The sequence below is a fragment of the Sarcophilus harrisii genome, chromosome 2, assembly GCF_902635505.1.
Source record: "Sarcophilus harrisii chromosome 2, mSarHar1.11, whole genome shotgun sequence".
NCBI lineage: Eukaryota > Metazoa > Chordata > Mammalia > Dasyuromorphia > Dasyuridae > Sarcophilus > Sarcophilus harrisii.
Window position 1 is genome coordinate 335,916,869 of NC_045427.1, and position 20,492 is coordinate 335,937,360.

General features: G+C 36.0%; 1 protein-coding gene across 3 annotated transcripts in view; it reads left to right on the forward strand.

Moving 5' to 3' along the window:
• The window catches only part of ATL1 (atlastin GTPase 1), a 103,363-nt gene that overhangs the window by 29,930 nt on the left and 52,941 nt on the right, over positions 1–20,492 (forward strand). For all 3 annotated transcript variants that reach the window (XM_031952922.1, XM_031952920.1, XM_023503230.2), the window contains 3 exons: positions 2,543–2,790; positions 19,020–19,154; positions 20,173–20,277. In XM_031952922.1, the coding sequence (XP_031808782.1) occupies positions 2,626–2,790; positions 19,020–19,154; positions 20,173–20,277 (405 nt within the window). In that variant the 5' untranslated portion in view covers positions 2,543–2,625. The remainder of the gene's footprint in view (positions 1–2,542; positions 2,791–19,019; positions 19,155–20,172; positions 20,278–20,492) is intronic.

A 20,492-nucleotide genomic window follows, 5' to 3' on the forward strand; every position in this document is an offset into this window, starting at 1 on the left:
AGATCTGGTACAGCTAGGCCACCTTCATTTGTTTTGTTTTGTTTTTTTTTTTTCATTAATTCCCTTGAAATTCTCAACCTTTTGTTCTTCCATATGAATTTTGTTGTTATTTTTTCTAGGTCATTAAAATAGTTTCTTGGGAGTCTGATTGGTATGGCACTAAATAAATGATCTCACCTCATCTTGTTCACCTTTATTACCACTTTGGCTGCATTCCACAAATTTTGGTATGTTGTCTCATTGTTGTCATTCTCTTGGATGAAATTGTTGATTGTGTCTATGATTTGCTGTTTTACCCATTCATTCTTTAGGGTGAGATTATTTAGTTTCCAATTACTTTTTAGTCTATTTGCCCCTAGTTTTTTGTCTAATGTAATTTTCATTGCATCATGATCTGAAAAGAATACATTTACTATTTCTGCTTTTCTGCATTTAATTTTGAGGTCTTTATGTCCTAATATATGGTCAATTTTTGTATAGGTTCCATGAACTGCTGAGAAGAAAATATACTCCTTTCTGTCTCCATTAAGTTTTCTCCAAAGATCTATCATACCTAATTTTTCTAATATTCTATTTACCTCTTTAATTTCTTTTTTATTTGTTTTGTGGTTTATCTAATTCCTAAAAATTATTCTTATAAAAATTTATAGGAAAGAAAAAATAGATATCAGTTGGTAGTTATTAATATACTTTTAATTCTTTTTAGGTAGTAATATCTTTTGAGTTTTTCCAGTCATTTAGTATTTTTCCTTTCAAATATTTTGACAATTGATCCCTAAATGCATTCAGAATTATGTAGCCAGAATGAACCCATGCTATGTTTTCTTGATTCAGCTGCACTGACTATAATTTAAGTAATAACAACTTTGAATTTTCTAGTTCTTCTCTCCTTAGGTCATTCATATGAAGCAGTGTTCCCTGACTGTTAATTTCATGAAGTCACATCAGATCTCCTATTGTGTCTGTTTTCTTTCCATTGTGCTCTATCTGTAAATAGTAACAACAGCTACTTAAGTTTCTGAATACCTTTAGGAAATTAAGCATATGATAATTCCTTGAGGACATTAAGTATATGACTTTTCCAAAGATATTTTCCTATTGGGCTTGTTGGGAATGTTAATTCTCATTTTAGCATCCATTTTTAGCAAAAACTGCTAGAATTGACTTCCTTTACTTCTACCAGCTACTTTTGTGAACTACTTCACATTTCTAATAACTTGGTTCTTCTCACTACTAATCAACAATTATAGCGTACCAAATCTCTTGACTCAGTTACTCCTATACCATAAGGATGTTATAGTTCTCATTTCTCCCATTTGAGATTTATTTAAATAATGTAATTATGTAAATTGATGCCTTAAATGTATTCGAATTTCATCTCTTGTAAATCTTTAAAAAAAAAATCTCTTCTACTTTTTCCTGGATGTGCTCCATTCTGAGGGCACCTCTTACGAAAAAACTCATTTACAGAAAACCTTTAAGAAGGCTTTTCATGGCCAGGGAGAACACAAGCTTTTTTTGGGTTGACTAGATCTATTGCTAGCCACAATGGAAATATTTAGTCTTGCTACTTGGAGCAAATTCTAATGGGAATAATCAGAAGGTGAAGACATAAAAGGGAATTAATCTGTGTCCTTCCTTCAGAGACACTCTCTGAATTCATTTGCCAGAAAAAGAAAAAAGAACCTTTGAGAATGCATGTCATTGGGAATATAGGTATCCAGTGGAACTGATAATATTTTCTGCCTCTTACCCTGAAAGGCTAAAAATCCCTGAAAATTGTAATCTATACTTTTCTTGTGTTCTTTTATTTCCTCTACCACCTCTCTTATAACTCCTCTCCTCTCCCCATCCCAATCCTCTTTTTTTCTTGTGAATGCTACTTCTGTGTTAGACAATACAAGTTAAATAAATTTTGACCAGGTAGTTCAAAGTGAAAAGTATATTTTGGGGCTTGTCAGAGATCAGACAAGTAAGTGAGTACACTGAAGAATAGCTATGGGAGTCGGTCAGGATTGCTGTAAAGGCAAGAAGACAGGTCAATTATCTAGAAGTGGATAAAGAGCTCAGTGGCTGAAGCTCTTCTGAATCCAAGAAACAGAGCATAAGTTCCCATTTTAGCCTTTCAGGACATAGATCCTTGAGTCAAGCTAACATCTGAATTGTTAATCAAGATTTAGCAACTGATGGAAGATCTTGTTCACTTTCTCTTAGACAGGAACCTCTGAACTTGTTTTTTTCATTTTCACTTTGCTTGACTATGCCTTCTTTGAACAGAGACTAGAATACCTCATTTTGAGCCTTGCTTTAATATTCAATGAAACCAGAGTTTACTTGCTGTAATCAATGTAGTATCAGAAAGATCAGATAGGCCATATTGAGGAATCAAGTTTAGAAATAATATATGTGTTCAAACTCACTGCTGTCTGAATGGAGGTACTCAATGCCTAAAAGTACAGAGCTTGGGAGTTATCAAATGGTGACAAATGCTATAGAAGATCAACACATTCATCTGAATCCTGTTGATTTTTCTCTTTAACAGGTGGGTTTACAGAAAAAGCTTATGAATGGAGCTCAGAAGAAGAGGATACCTTGAAAAAGGCAGGACCAGTTCAGGTCCTCATCATGAAAGACGATCACTCCTTTGAATTAGATGAAATTGCACTTAATCGTATCCTTCTGTCAGAAGCTGTCAGGGACAAAGAAGTTGTTGCTGTTTCTGTGGCTGGAGCATTTAGAAAAGGAAAGTCATTTCTCATGGACTTCATGTTGAGATATATGTACAACCAGGTATGATAAGAAGTTTTCTCATTTGAGATATATGTAAAGCAAAATATGATAAGAAGTTTTCTAAAATATTTTCTTCTTCTACAACTGAATACTTTTGAATGAATGTTGTACCTTTTGGTAGAGAACAAATTCAAAACTGAAAATTTTTTAGAAAGAAGTTTAAATCATTTGGCAAAGAATAGAGTCCAAAACAGATGGGGCCCCCACATCTCCCAATCTCTGAAGTTTTACATTATGTAAAATTCAAATGAAGAAACAAGGAAATAGTAGCTGATTGGCCAGGATGGAGGCAATTTCTAGATAAGATATGAGCTGTATAATGGGAGAAAATTCCTTACGTCAGTCTTTGGATCTAACTCTCCTGGAAGGGTTTTTTGAGATCAGCATAACCTGGAGTCCTGTATTAAACATTAAACAAATTAAACAGAATAAAGTTTCCTTTTTTTTCTTCATCTTGAAAAGTTCTACTTTATTTACAATCTACCATAGCCAGACTTAAGCAACAACCTAAGCAACAAGTGAATGTTTTTAACCATGCAGGGTTAGGTTCAAACAATGCAATAAAAATTTTCCACTGTTTTCCCTTACTGGGGATTTAGAGCCCAACATTCCTGTATTAGAAGCATAATTATAGAAGTAGAGAATTAAACTAAGCTTTCAAAGGAAGTTCTTTGAAATGACCCAAGTCAGTGGAGGCATCCTTTCATTATTCATTTTATCTAGAGCTTGGTAGAATTCCTTTAAGGAGTGATAGGATCCATACTGGTGGCAAATGTTCCCAACATTTCACAGCAAGGGGGATCAAATTAAATAAGCAGCAGGGGCTAAATCAGAGAACTTAGAGTTGCACCAGGAAAATGTACTACATAATACAGAGAGATTTCTCAGTCATTGAAAGGATACATATGTACACAAGTATCAAAATAATTTTTTTAAAGAAACATTCACAATCTCTTGCTTCCTTGAATGTCATGGAAGTTGAATAAACTTAGTCAAACAGAATCATAATCTCATGCATCCCCTACGGAAACAAATCAGGTTACAGACTAATCCACTTTCATTCAAATCTTATTTCATCTTGTGTCTCAGTTATCCCATGTAGCCATCTGATCTTTTAAAATATTATCCCTTAGAAATGCTGGATTAAGCCTCATTGGAAGTTTATTAATTTTGGTTTTTCCAGTAGCTAGTTCTGATGAGGTTAGTGGCAAGTTCGAGGTTCAGGTAACCAAATGATGAGGTTAGTGGTTCCTGGAGTTCAGGGAACCAAATGAGGAGGTTTGGCTCCCCTAGATTCCCCTAGGATATGTCACAGGGTAGGGAGTTGTGGAAACCCCTTCTAGAGGTGCAGAGGTCCTTTGTAAAAGAATTTATGAACCTAAAAAGCTAGAATGGTAAAAAGAAGTGTATTATTGGCATTGGGAAGTCAGCTTTTGCTATGCATGAATAGAAAAACTGAATTCCTTGGTAGCAAGGTCCTGACAGAGAAGTAAAGTTTCTAGCAGAGAACTCCTTACAGAGAGGTATAAAGTCTTGTTAGGGAAATAGGTGAGAAAGCTAAAGAGAGGGTAATGCTAAAAGAGAATATCATTTCAGCAAGCAGAGGGTTCCTGCTATGCCAGGGTGAGAGGGGTTCCTTGGCATGACATATTAGGTCCTCTGCAAGGACCTCTGCAAGCCAACCCTAAGTTGGATCATTTTATGGCTAGAAGCTGGGGGCAGTTTTTGATGAGGGCTAAGTGCAGCCTGGGCTGGAATCAGAATAGAAAATCTTGGAATTGAATGAGTGTCTCTGGACACTGAACATTACTTCAATTCAATGGGGTTAGAATCTCCAACTCGCTAAGTAGGAGTGGTACTCAACCAGTCTCACCTAGGTAACAGAATACTTGATTCCCTGGGGTGAGTCTTTCGCAGAGGCAGGGTTCAAGGAGAATTTCTCCTTCAAGGAGCTTTTTAAGTGCTTTATCTCATGGCTCACCAGAAGTCAGAGAGAGAGTTTTGGGGCTCCCCTCATCAGTTCATGTGATGAAAACCAATTTAAAGCTTGTGGAGTTAACTTGTTCTTTGTTCATTTTTCTCAATAGAAATATCTGAAAATCAAATATATATAAATATATATGTATATATGTTTATATATATCTACATATGTGTATATATTCTAATTCTTAGAAAAATAAATCAGTATTTGTTGCTTTTCTCAAAGTGAAGTTTACTACTCCATTATCATATATTTTTGTTTTATTCCTGCTTTCATAATATGTATTATCCTCATGTTATCCAGAAATAATGAGATACTTTAAGGATATAATCTTATGCATAAATCTATAACTATTAGTAATCACAGATTCAAAATAGTAAAATTAAAAACAGTAAGATCTATATATTTGCATCCCATTATATTAACACAGAGATGCTGTGTTAATAGCAACAAGAGTCATCAAATAATAAAGTTTTACAGTTCCCTTGCATTATTATATAAATTTACTAAAAAGGGAAGAAGAAATTTGATTATAAAATCAATACTGTCTCTTCAAGGGCATAGCTTTCCCTGACAGGATAACATAACAGAATAAAGCTTCCTTTTTTTCTTCATTTTGAAAAGTTCTACTTTATTTACAATCTACCATAGCCAGACTTAATCAAGTACAAAAATGTGTTGTTCAGAAAGGAAATAACAGGGAAGCTGGATCAAGAAACTTATATCACCACATATGCAAGGATGTCTTCTCAATTTTCCCAGCTGCAGATATCCACCTATTACAGTTCTCAGATTGTCAATACCACATCACATTTCCCTTAACAGGTAGATATTGGCTTACTGACAATTCAGACAATCTTACCTGAAATCAAAACTCTGAATAATAGCAAATTATAGTACTAAGAAATTTTTTTCTCATGTTGTTTGAATGATAGTAAACAATAAATATAGGTGAGGCTTTATTTTATCCATCCTTGCTATTTTATATCTATCCTTGAACATTATAAATTAAGAATAATAGTGTTGGGGCAGCTAGTTGGTTCAATGGATAATGGATAGAGCACCAGCCCTGAAGTCAAGAGAAACTGAGTTCAAATCTGGCCTCAGAAACTTAATTAACACTTCCTAGATGTGTGACTTGGGCAAGTCACTTAATCCCAAGTGCCTCAGCAAAAGAAAAAAAAAAAAAAAAGAATAGTTCTACACCAATGTTGCAAAAGTGTCTCAAAAGAATTTGTAGGCTTGAACCCATCTCCTAGTCAAGGGGCAAAGTTTATTGAAGTAAGATTGAATTGAAGCAGATTGAATTGTAAGGGAATTTATTAAAGAAACTGAAGCAAGAACATACACTTATACAGCTTTCAATCATAGATATGATAATTTTACAGCCCAAGGGTAAGGCTAGGGAGTAATCTCCAAATAAATTTGATTATCACTGACCAGATCATCAGTCAGCAGACAGACTGGGTGTAGGAATTTCCTGAAGCCAGAAGCTATCTGACTTAAGATATCTGGAAATATCAGGAAACTCAGTGGTCTGATTCTGACCACTCTGTGGCTAGATTCCAAAGCCAGCAGACCCAGGACCACTGGACTTTAGAACTGAAGCCGCTCAAGGTCGGGGACCACAAAATCACATTACATCATCCTCCCCCCCCCCAAGCAGTCATCCCCAAATTCATTTAGGACAAAGGGGCAGAGAGCTATAGGGATAGGGACCCAGTAGAGGTCCAGACTGAAGAGGGGAGACAAGATGGTGGCAGCAGCATTTGGTGGGGTGCTGAGCGTCAGAATCAGTTAGCCAATGGTATTCAGGGTGAACAAATAGTTGGAATTTCATAGCTTGGAACCTGGAGGAAACAAATCTCACAAGTAGGTTAAAAATGCAGGCGCCAAACATGAGCAAATGAGAATAATTAAAAATGAAGTCTGTATAGGGTTTAGTAGAAACCCTAGCCAGGAATCCCACCCAGAGGAAGACTGGGGGGAGGGAGGGAATGAGATTTCCATGAATTTCTTTCATCCAGCCTCTTTTCTCTAAGATTCAGTAAGAAGCTCAAACTTCCCTGAGTTGTTGATATACATACAGGGCAGGGTTCTAGTCAGAGGCATTCCTTTTAACAGGTTCCTCAAAAACACTGAAGTAGAATGAAGAACTCATTCTACAAAGAAAAGCATATCCCTTAGGTGCACAGATGGTACCCGAGGTCAAGTAATATATTAGCTTCCTGGTTAGTTGTCCCCAAGGATGATTATAATTTCATGACATTCTATAATTTGGAATGTTAGTTCTCAGGAGGTTATAAAGAAGCTTCAAGGCAAGTGCTGTGGAAGCATTATGAGTGAGTTTGCCAGGATAATCTCAAAATGGATACCCTGCAATTATTTCTCGGGATGATCTATAGTCATAGGTACAGCTAGCCTTTGACCTACCTATACAGCTAGTACAGGTTGCCCAGGTGAAATTGCAGCAGGTGTGAGAGGACTCGCTTGCACCAACAGTAATGGTGATACAAGTCAATGTCCCATCTGGGATGTAAACATGGCCATTATGGGCCACTGTGACATCTACTGTACCTGTGATATAGATGTTGCAATATGTAGGTATGAGATCTTTTCCAGCAAGAAAACAGGTTAGAATAGTTCTCCTGGGGGGTAGCTAGTACAAATGGAGTAGCACCCAGGATGGAGGACATTTGGGAATGAGCCTTTGCAAAAAATGCATTAGGTCACATCTATGGGTTACCTCGAGAACGTTGATGGCATTTTCTTGAGAGTTTGATTCATTTTCTCCATCTTGCCAGAAGACTTAGGAAATCAGGCAGAGTGGAGGTGGTAAGTGATTTTAAGTGCCTTGGCCACATTTTGAGTTACCTGAGAAATGAAGTGAAGTAAAGGCCAGGCCATTGTCATTCTGCAAGGATCTGGGCAGACCAAATTGAGGTATGATTTCTTTTAGCAAGCACTTTGATACCTCCTGAGCCTTCCCAGTCCTGCAGGGAAAAGCTTCTACCCAATTCGTAAAGGTATCAACAAAGACCAAAAGCAACTTGAAACTTCTGCAGGGGGACATATATATAAAGTCTATTTGCCAGTCTTCCCCTGGGTATGTGCCCCTTCTCTGAACAGGCTTGGGGGAAGGAGCACAAACTGGGCAGGGCTGGCAGACCTGTCAAATTGTTTCTCCCAACTTGAGTCCAGTAAAAACACATTTCAAAAGGGATTGAAGAGCATTTCTTCTCAAGTGGGTAGCTTCGTGTAGGTCAAAAACAAGTTTCCACTGACTTGCCTCTGGGATTAAAAGCTGGCCTGAGAATTTTTGAAACCAACCAAAAGGAAAAAGAATGTATCCCCTTTCTTCTGTCATGGCTTGTTCCTGTGAGCTATATGAAGGGGTATAAGAATCAGGGAGATGGGAAATGAAAGATGCCATCATGAGGGACAAATGGGCAGCAGCAACAGCAGCTGAATCTGCAAACTTATTCCCTTTGGCCTAAAATGAATTTCCCTTCTGGTGTCCTTTACAAAATATGACAGAAACCTTTCTAGGTTCGGGGACAGCTAGCAATAGCTGGAGAATTTCCCTTGCATTTTTGCTGGAGAATTTTTGCTGTCAAAAGGCCCCTTTCTTTTCATATAGCCCCAAGAGCATGCAAAATATGAAAAGCATATTTGGAGTGAGTATAGATGGAGAAGATTCCCTTCCCAATTCCAAAGCTCTAGTTAGGGTAATGAGTTCAGCTTTCTGGGCAGAAATTCCCGGGGACTGTTAGCCTCCAAGGTGCTATTGAGGGTCACTATAGAATAACCTGCCTTTCCCCATTTTCAAGAAAACTAGACCCATCTGTAAACCATTCACCATCTGGGTGATCAAGGGGAATATTCCTCAAGTAGTCAGGTCTACTGGAATAGACATAATTTAAAGCTTCCTCACAATTATGAATAATGTTACCTGACTGAGTGTTGTCAGGAAGCAGAGTGGCAGGGTTGAGTGTGACAGACCCAGAGAGTCAGGTTGGGGGTGTCTAGCAAGAGAGCCTGACATCTAGTAAGCCCTCCACCAGCAAGCCACTGATGCCCTTTGGTTCCAAAATGTTCTTAATCTGGTGGGGGTTGGCCTAGGGTGAATTTAAAGGCTTAGAAAGGCTGCGTGGTATCCACTGCTCTAAGATAGGAGGGTTGCCCCCAAAACACTAAATTTCTTTGAGAAGTAAACAGGTCTGAGTTTGGCCTCACCTTTCTTTAGGTAGGACTGAGGCCAGACAAGAGATCTGTTTACCTTTCAGGATCTTAACAGACTGATAAGACTGTGTGGGTCTTTAAACAAAGAACTGCATATCCCTGCCTGGGGGGAAGGATTGGTATGGCTTGCAGTCAGAGAAGCCTCTTGGGTGGGACTGCAGATCAAGATACCATCTAACCCATACTGGCCATATGCATTGGTGGGGGGGTTACATTCCCCTGGTTTTGCCTCAAAAAGAAATTGTGAGTCTTTCTGTAGGAAAGAAAGCATCTTTAAGATCTAGAGTGGAAAACCATTGTGTTCCCTGGGATCTGAGTGAAGATAGTTGCAGGGAGATTTAACAGGGAACTAAAAGCTTGTGTTTAAGAAATTTCTCAATGAGGGGTTGTAATCCCTCCCTAGACTCTAGCTTTATTGGGAAGCTATAGGGGAAACACTGGGATCCCATAAATCCTTTAAGACGGGGGTGGCAAGTGGCTCACCGAGGGATTCCTTGGTCCTTGACAGAGGATTCTACTCCTTCCTAGGTTTCAGAGGGAATATGGGAGGGCTTTGAGAGAAGCACAAAAAAGTTCATCTGAAGTTCTGAGAAGGGAAAATTGGGTCCTCAACTTCACCATTTAATTATGCCCCAACAAGGGAGCAAGAGGGAGGGCATAATAGGAAAGGAGTGTTTAAATAACAAGACACCAAACTAGCAGAGCAGAGGGGAGGTCTCAAAATGGTTCTTAAGGTTCCCTTCAATCCCCATTTTCCTATGGGGGGACAGACCAGTGAGACCAGAATGCTGGAACAAGGCAGAAAGAAAGGCCCCCATATCAAAAGGGAATTCAATGGCCTAACCTGTCACATCCAAAGTTGCCCTGAGTTCAGCTTTTGTGATGGAGTGAGGGGGAACCTGACCAAGTTCTAACCCTTAGGGGAGGGCAGGGCACAGGTGAGGCAACTTGATCCCTGTTGGCAGTCTCTCAGTGCCCTTCCTTTGAGGACAGTTGTGAGCCCAGTGGCGCTGACTGTTAATATCTAAAGCATGAACCCCCATGGTTCCCAGATAAGGCAGCAGCTAAAAATTGAGCCTGTTCTTTGTTTCTTGCTCTGACCCTGTGGTCTGCTCCTCTGCCACCATTTCAGTCTCTATTATTAAAGACTCCAAAAGCTGTTAATAACAGCTGAGTTTGGGAAGTTTAAATTCCCAAGGCTAACTTTCTGCAACTTCCTCCAAATATCTGGACTGATAAATAAAATGCATTCTGAGGACAGTGGTCCCTTCTGGAGAAATGGGGTCCAAATTAGTGTTATTTTTTTTTTAGAGCCTCTACAAGGTGCCCCTGAAAGAGGGCAGTTTTCTCCTCATGTCCTTGAGTAACTTTCCTAAGTCTTTCATAATTAGGGCAGGTTAAAAGATGATCCCTTTTCCCCTCCAAGGGTGGGCTACTGACTTAAATGATCAAGCAATTAAATTCAGAACTCAAAAGAATATCAGTTATAGCCCTAAGTTATAGCTGTCTCTAATGGCAATTGCATCTTAGGGCTAGATACATTATTTTTTAAGTTTACCAGGATTTAACATGTTTTATATGTTTAAACTTATCCTGGAGCAAAAGATCAATTATACTTATAAATTCTTAGTAAACACATTTCTTGTTTAGAAACTATAAATTCTAAACAGGCTTATTTCTCAGGATTGGTAATTCTTACTCTGATGGTTTCAAGAAAACTGTCAAGCTTACAAATTAAGGGGAATTGACAGAGACCCTAGGTAAGGGGCTAAGTTTGCTAAGCTGCCCACCCCTGTGGTGTTCTTTTCTTTTTTATAATATAATTGTTCTCTGTGGGAGCAGGTTTCTTGGGGAGGTTTTCTGGAGGCAGCCTGTTCAGAGTAATAATCACTTCAAATACAGCCAGCTGATAAAATCCAAACGTTTTCTCCTTCCAAGTTTTATCTCTTTCCTTGAACCCGGTTAGCTTTCTTAGAGGTCTATCTCTCTGCTTGGTTCCAAGAGCTCTTACAGCTGTCTCTGAATCTCCAGTTCTCAATCTCAATCTTGGTTCTGCTCCTCTGGATCCTTTGTTCTACCCGACTGCAGCTTATCAATCTTCTGAACTGACTAACTTCCCTAACTCAGCTCCTTTTTATGCTCTTTTAGAGGTGTGAACTCAAAGGTTGACTCCTCCTCTGAAAGAGTGGGATTGTGGGTTTCTGACTTGTGAATCTCATACTGAATACTGACTTCTGAATCTCCCAAAAGTGTGAACTTCAATGAGTACTTAAATACATTAGTGAGCTAGAGGATTTGCTAAATTAGGCAACTGACATTACTTTGTAAGGATTCTAACACACCCCAAGTATTTTTAGTGGTTTGGTGGGCTGTGCCATTTGATACCTCCCCCCATTCTGTGAAGGGGGAAAGGAGTTCACACCTCATACTTGGAGGTAAACTGAAAAGGCTTAACATGATGAAATAACTCAAAGTAACTTAATTAACAATTTTAGAATTTTCCTAAGTAATAGCCAAAAGCTATTATTATTATTATTAGCTGTAATCTTTATTTCCTTAAATAAGTTTCCCTTTTATGTCAGGGAGAAAACAAGACAATTCTTAAAATTGATAGAATTTTTTTTAATTGACTCACTAATTTTAGTTAATGAGCCTAGACAAACTGAATTACAATTAGGTTATCTACCAAAAAAAACATTTCTCTTTTGTGAGCCAGAAAAAGGTGTCAGTTTTTACTAACAGGGCCCTCAGAAGTCTGACTCTAGGTAACTAGAGTTTTAAAGTAGTGGCAAACTGCTTTTCTGTTTTCCTAAAAGTTGCAAAACTCTTCTATTAACACTATCAGTGAAAATAGATCCCTTTAGTGGGCTTTCCTTTAAAATTACTTAGAAATCATTTGTCTGTTGGTCACATTAAAAAAAAAACATAAAATTATCAAATATGAAGCAATTATATCCATAAATCAGTTAACATTCATATGGCATGTTTTAAAACAATTATATAAAATAAAGCAGTTAACATTCATATAGCACATTATATAAGCGCTTAACAACATTTTTTATTTCTCTTGACAAATTAGAAAACTGGCTAGAGATAAAATAATTTGTCATAAACTTCATAGCTAATATATATCCATAATTGAGACAGAAAATGGTCTTACTAAATGCAGAAGCTGACTGACTTTCTGGATGCTGTCAGGGGTACCCAAATTCTTCCCAGGCAGTTCCTGGACAGAACTTGCTGAAAGCTGGGGTGACTGGTACCAGGGCTCAGGGAAAGCTAACCATAGAGTTTGACTCTCACTCCCCCAAAACTGGGGTGAGGACATATTTGGGCAAGATTGTGTGGGATTTTGCTTCCCCTATTTCTACAGGTGATGCAGAATTTGAATTTCCCTACAATTCTGAAATGAGAAGAGTTAGCAAACAGAAAGACTTGGGCTATATTGATCTTGCTAGCAATCCCCACAACCAGATGGGTTGTTTCAGGAATTTTTTTTTTTTTTTCACAATTTTAATCTAGTTCACAGAACAAATATCGCACAGACATTATACACAGAGACACAGACATACACAGAATGACACAAAAGAAGACTGTCCCAGCTTTGCCAAAAAGCCACAAAATTTTGCCAAAAGCTATCCAATAGCATTTCTGTCTTCTCTGGAGTCCTGGAGAAGATGAAAGAGTGACAAAGGTTTCCTAGAAACATTTTCTCTCTTAGAAAGTTAATAAGATTTAATAAAGTTAATAACAATAATAATACATAACAATAATATAAAATAACATTAACAAAATATGAGTTATATAATATTTATATAATTATACTTGTATATCTTTATATGATATATTAATAAGATATAATAACAATAAAAAGTTAACAAATCAAACCTGAAGTTTCAGCCTTGAAAATCTGGCAAGTCCCCAAAGAACTTCATAGGTAATTTCAAAGTCTGTGGTATATTCCCAAACAGAATTATTGTTATTGTTATTCAAAAAAATATACCCATTAAATATTTAATAAATTATTTCAACTATAAAAATAGTCTCTACCAAAAAAGGAGTTAATTTTCAAATGATATAATTGTATCACTCTCTGAGTATCATTTTTTCAAATTAACAGCATTTCTTCTACAATAATTTCCTAAAAATCATAATAGAAGAAAAATTAGAAGCTTAACAATCATAAACAATATTGTGGGTTTTTAAAACATAGTATAAAACTTATTGCCAATTAACATCAATTTGATTGAATGCTCTTTCAAATCATCTTCCATAAAAAAATTACTTCATCCATCTATTGATTTGGTATTTTATATCAATTGTATTTCTTATTCACATAGCTTCTAAGCATATTGCCTTATTGATAAATATCAATTGTATTTTGTGTTATGGCTTGATCTACCTATAGAGAGACAAGCATCATAATTATCTCACTTTAAATGAGAACACATTTTAATTTTGTTTTAGAACAAATTCAGTCAAATCAAATCTAGATTTACAATCATAAATGATATCATTCAAAATCTCAGTTTTTCCTAGGATCATTAGCTACTAGCATCTCAAATTATAGAGTACATTGCTTTCAGTCCCAAAAATTTATGTGTCAGTCTCACATTCTCATATCCTTCTTAAAATACTCCAGTATTAGCAGTCATCAGAACCATTTGGTACTGTCTAAGAAATAAGAATAGGTTAGGTACATAGGACAAAATAGTTAATAATTATAGCAATCTATAGTATTTGACAAACCCAAAGACCCCAGCATTTGAGATAAGAACTCACTATTTGACAAAAACTGATGAGAAAACTGGAAACTAGTATGGCAGAAATTAGGCACTGACCCACACCCTAAATCATATACCAAGATAAGGTTGAAATGGGTTCATGATTTATACATTAAGAGTGATATTACAAGCAAATTAAAAGAACATAGGATAGTTTATCTCTCAGATCTGTGGAGAAGGAAGAAATTTGTGACCAAAGATGAATGGGAACTCATTACTGAACACCAAACAGATAATTTTGATTATATTAAGTTAAAAAGTTTTTGTGCAAACAAAACTAATGCAGACAAGATTAGAAGGGAAGCAATAAACTGGGAAAACATTTTTACATTTAAGGGTTCTGATAAAGGCCTCATTTCTAAAATATATAATTGACTCAAATTTATAAGAATCCAAGCCATTTCCAAATGATAAATGGTCAAAAGATATGAACAGACCATTTTCAGATGAAGAAATTGAAACCATTTCTAGTCACAGGAAAAGGTGCTCTAAATCACTTTTGATCAGAGAAATGCAAATTAATACAACATTGAGATACCACTATATACCTCTCAGATTGGCTAAAATGACAGGAAAAGATAATGACAAATTTTGGAGGGGATATGGGAAAACTGGGACACTAATATATTTTTGGTGGAATTTGAATGGATCCAACCATTCTGGAGAGCAATTTGGAACTAAGTTATCAAATTGTGCATACCCTTTGACCCAGCAGTATTTCTACTGGGCTTATATCCCAAAGAAATCTTAAAGAAGGGAAAGGGACTCAGCCCTAACATCAAGTCCAAAGTCAGGAAGTAAGCTGGAAAAATGGCTAAGCAGAAAAGGAACTCCATTATAATAAGCTATTATGACAGAAGGGATGTTCAAGATACAAATGTAAAAGAATGACAACAAAAACCTTTCATGCCAAGACACATAGTAAAAGAGAGCACAAACTCAATTATAATTCCTGGAAGAGATGAAACGAGTTTAAAAATATTTTTAAAATAGAATGAAAATACTTGAGGAACAACCTGAAAGAGAAATAAGAGCTACAGAAGAATTGTGAAAGGAATTAGCTTGAAACAAAAGATGCAAAACCTTGCCCAAGTAACAAACTCCTTAAAAATTAGAATAGACCAAATAGAAACCAATAACTCTATTACATAACAAGAAACACTTAAAATGAAATAAAAAAGTTGAAATAGTAGAAGAAGATGTAAGGTATTTCATAGCAAAAATAACTGACCTGGAAAAGAGACTGAGAAGAAAAAAATAAAAATCATTAAACTAGCTTAATTTCATGATCAAAAGAAGAGCTGAGATATCATATTTCAAGAAATCTTTAAAGTAAATTGTAAGAAGAAAACTTAAAAAAAAGATAGCTTAGAACCAGAGGGACAAGTGGAAATAGAAAGTAAAGAAAGATTAGAAAAAAAGTATCTCATAAAATCAATATACACAAGCAGATGTCTATTACAAATAAACAAGGAGAAAGAAGTGGGAATGGGGGACCATGACACAACTGAAACTCGTTCTCTCTTGAGCTAATAAGAAGAAGGAAAATACAAATATGCATATATATATATATATATATATATATATATATATACACACACATACACACACACACACTCAGGAATATACATGCACAAGAATGCGCACACACTTCAGTATAGAATGTCTAATGTTGATTTTGAACACAAATCATCTTACTTCAGACCAATATTCTTTTTACCATACTATACAAGTAAACAACTCTGATAACGTGCTAATTTTCTTTTATGGTATTTGGCAGAACTTAGAGAAAACCAAAAAGATATAGAATCATAGTGCTGGAAGAGATTCAAGTTGTAAACTAATGGCAACTTTTGTTTGTATTGGAAAAAAAAAAAGCATTACTCTGTTTTGAATTTGATAATAAGGAGATTATCAACTTCAAGCTAATGTTTTATGCCCTCAGACATTAATTAAAAGTACTAATAGATATTTCTAATTCAGATGAATTCCAAAGGACTTCATTTGAGGAGTGGAGGGAGAATGCAGTTAGTATGCTTCCACAAGAGAATCTAATTTTAGTGTCATATCTATTACTTGGGAGGTGATAAACCTTACACTAAGGCCTTTGGAAAATAGAACCATGACTATCTCACCATCCTAGGACTCTCCACCCTTTCTAACAGGGAAAAGCAGTGTCCTGTATGAGGGTTGCAACTAATCCTGAAGTCAGAGGCGATAGAGTCTAATGGAGGAGCAAGCCCAAGAAAGTCAAAGAATTGACCATTTCAGGAAAGATACTGTAACAATGTCAAGTACAAACTCAGTATGGACCATGTCAAGCAGAAGCAATTTGCCCTACAAGGAGACAGCCAGTTCATCACTGATGAACTTCATAATGTCTGAACAGAGGAAGTACATGAAGGACCTGTAATTCCAGAGTTGAGTTAGTTGCTTTAATTATACCTGTATGTGCCTCATTACTATTGTACTTTTCAGTTTGTGCCCATATTGCCTGCTATAATAATAATTATTTTAGCTATTACTTATATAACACTATGTTGCAGGCACTGTGCTAAGCCATTTATAGTTATCTCACAACTTTGAGCAGTTAGATGCTATTATTATCTCCTTTTTAAGATGAGGCAAGCAGAGGTCAAGTGACTTGCCCAAGTCAAACAGCTAGTAAATGTCTAATGCTAGATTTGAACTCAGGTCTTCCTGGCTCCAGATCTTGTGCTCTATTTACTGAGCCACCTAGCTGCCTCAATTCTACTGCCTTAGATTTGCTACTTAGTATGCCCCACATTTTTTTAAGGATTTGTTTCACACCTATGTCATTTGAGTAAATGCCTTTGATAAAAACTAATTGAATCTGCTTACTTATTTGTAACAGTAATCACACTTGTAGTCAGGTGAGGGTTCATGAGTTATGACACTAGGAGTGCATACCCAAAATCTGTGCACTAGAATCCTAAAATTAAAGTTTAGTCTTTGCGCTCTGGGGAGCCAACTTGCCAGTGCAAGTACAAGCTTGAGAGAATAGCCCAGAGGCTAGATTCTTCCTCTAATTTCCCAATTTATGTCATTTATAGATCTTTGGTTTTCTCTTAAAGATGATTCATCCCTTATGACCTTCATATCACATAATTATAGAATTTGAGAGTTGGAAAATAGTTCAACATCATCTAATTCAATTTTACTTGAAAGGAACCCCCATTATAAAATACGCAGAAAACCATCATCATACCCAGTTGGGAATAAGGAAGAGAGTAACTTACTCTACTTTATATATTCCATTCCAGTTTTAGACAGCTCTACTTGCTAGCATTTTTTTCCTGTCATTAAGTCTAAATTTTTCTCTTTACATCTAATCTTTGCTCCTAGTTTTATCTTCTAGAACTAAACATATCTAATTCCTCTTTCTCATGACAGCCCTTCAGATAATGTGTTGTTGTTGAATGTCTTTATGACCCAATTTGGGGTTTTCCTGGTAAAAATACTGGAATGGTTTGTCATTTTCTTCTCCATCAAATACTCTAGTTGGAGACAATTATCATGCCTTGCAGAATCTTCTCCAAGTTAAACAAGCTTATATTAAGAATCAAAGTCCTTCATTATCCTGATTATCCTCCAGCTTGCCAGTGTCCTTTTAAAATCACAGTGCCTAGAACTGAACATAATTATACCAGATGAACTGTTATCGGGGAAGAGTAGATTTGGGCTATCATCTCCTTATTCCTGGAAAATATATTCTTCTTAATATATCCTAAGGTTATGTTAGTATCTTTGTCTGCTACATCACGCTACTGATTCATTTTGAGCTTAAACTACACTGAAGTTCCCAAATCTTTTGTAGAATAACTATTATATCATTATGCTTACCCTACCTCATGATTGTAAAGTTGATTTTTGCAACCAAGTTCAAAACTTTACATTTATCCCTACTGAATTTTATTAGATTCATCACACTACTTCAGGCTATCAAGATTCTTTTGGATCCAATATGTTAGCTATTTTCTTCCAGTTTTGCATCATTTGAAAATTTGATGAGATCTATACCTTTTTTCAAATCATAGATTAGAATGTTAAACAGAACAGGACCATGCACAAATTCCTAGAGTATTCTTTTGGAACCCCCCCTTCCGTACTAACATTGATCCTCAATTCTGAATCATTAGTGTCTATTTGATTACATTATCATCTAATCTGTAAAGGAAATGAAGTTAGATCTATTCTTTTTTTCATTTTTACCCCTACTAGAAAAATGTCTATTCATTCAGAATAAATTCTTACATTAACCATGTCCAGAGGAAGAAAGAGAAAAGGAAGGAAAGAAGAATGGAAGGGAGAAGAGAGAGAGAAAGGAAGGGAGAGAGGAAAAAAGGAAGGAAGAAAAGGAGAAAGGAAAGAAGGGAGGGAAATAGGAAGGGAGGGAGGAAGAAATAAAAATATTTGAGAACAATTAGGTAATTAAACTGTTGATATTAATTGTAGATATATGTATTCATATATTTTAGTAAATAAAGGAGAATGAGAAAAGGAAGACATGATTTATTAGAGTGAAGAGCTCGAGCATTAAGTATGATGTGTGAAAAAAAGTAAATAGACCTACCTGACTAGAGTGGAGATTAGTATTGGGGAGTAGTAAGACATAAGTGAAGCTGGGACAAATAGGTGGCACTGGGCTCAGAGTTAGAAAGACTAAAATTCAAATATGCTTACTAGCTGTGTGACCCTGGGCAAGTCACTTGATGCTTAATAGCTATATGGTCTTATGTAAGTCAATTAACCCTTGCCTGCATAAAACTAGAGAAGGAATGGTAAACCACTCCAGCATCCTGGCCAAGAAAACCTGTCCATGAGGTCATGAAGAATCAGACATAATTGAATAACAAGGAGAATGTAAGGGTGGATAATTAGAGTGGAGTTATTGTGGAGATAATAAAAATAAATCTATTTTAAAAAACAACAATTCAGTCTTTTCAGTCATTTTTACTGTTAGACAAAATTAGCAAAGTTCACTGAACTTTTAAGTTTAGAATGAATTTTTAGTAATATGTTCTCCTAGCAACTAAAACCTTTTTCTGAGCCAAAGTGCTTTCCACATTAATGTATACATATGTGTATATATTGTTGCCAAGCAGCAAGTCATATAGAGTAATGATGATCCTGGAATTTTATTACACAGAAATTGTCAAGTGGTGCCTGTTTATAACTCATTTGACTTTATTACTTCATAGGTATCTGTTGATTGGATTGGAGATTACGATGAACCATTGACAGGGTTTTCTTGGAGGGGTGGATCTGAACGAGAGACTACAGGAATTCAGATATGGAGTGAAGTCTTCCTAATTAATAAACCTGATGGCAAAAAGGTATAAAACTGATCTCTTAATAGTAAGTAATATTTAGTTGTAGCAATTATCATTTTTTGTCCTGAATTTTTAGATAGCCTAGTTCTATAATGAGCGGCTCCTAAGAGATAGTTATATCCTCTTTATAAAATCCTAAGAGATTGTTGACCCCTTATATAGGTTATATCAATATGTATTATTATCAATTGGTTAACTGCTGGACTCTCCTATGATTGCTTTAGTTAGTGTTTGTGACAAGTTGAGTATTATTAATCAGCAAATATGGATCACATAATTAATAGTGGTAAAAACAATTTTACCACTGGAACATGGAGCACTATTATTTAGGCCAGGACTTCTTAAATTTTTTCCACTCATGACCACTTCTCATGCAAGAAATTTTTGCACAACTCTATCTTGAATCTGAGTCAAGGTGCTTCTGGCAGCATTTGTGTGTATGCACAGTGCAAAGTGCACAAATTGTATATTCAGAACCAAGGTTGCAATGAAGTCAGCAACACAGGCAAGCCCTGCCATAAACACATGGAATTCATTATGTGTTTGATTGTAAATTAATTTTTGGTCACTGTATTCAGAAACATTTTACTGTTGCCAAATTTTCATAACTCAACATAGCATCATGACCATAGTTTAAGAACTTTGATGTAGGAGACAGGAAATGAACATGTAAACTCAATGATGTAGTGCTTTTCTAGATTAGAAAACTCTACCAATGCATGGCAATACCCTTTATGCAACCATCAGTTTTAGAACCTTGAGAATGTAAGTGATTTTCCCAGTGCAATATATGGTAGTTATCCCTGTCCTGAAACCAGGCTGCTGTACACAAGAGCTAGGAAAATTGTGGAGCACTCTCTTGTTTTACAGATAGGAAAACTGAGATCTAATTAGGCTAAGAGACATGATCAGCATATATCCTTTGACTCCAGAATGCTTTCTGCTGTTTTACATTGTCCCCCTCCCCCTTGTAATATTCTACAAATGATATTAAAAATGTGCTATACTTTTGTGGTTGCAGGTTGCAGTATTATTAATGGACACTCAGGGGACATTTGATAGTCAGTCAACTCTAAGGGATTCAGCCACAGTATTTGCCCTTAGCACTATGATCAGCTCAATACAGGTAACTCAGGAAATAAATTTATTGTATTGTATTTCTTTAAATTACTGTACAGAATGGCTTTTCAAATGCACATCATTGTGAAGAAAATAGCTAAAATTTTTATAATATTGGTTCATTTTACAAAATCGGTTAGTGTACCAATCTGTCAATTTTATAAGATCCAGTAACATTTTTTGTTTTTCAATCTATTTAAAAAATTCAGTATTAATAATGAT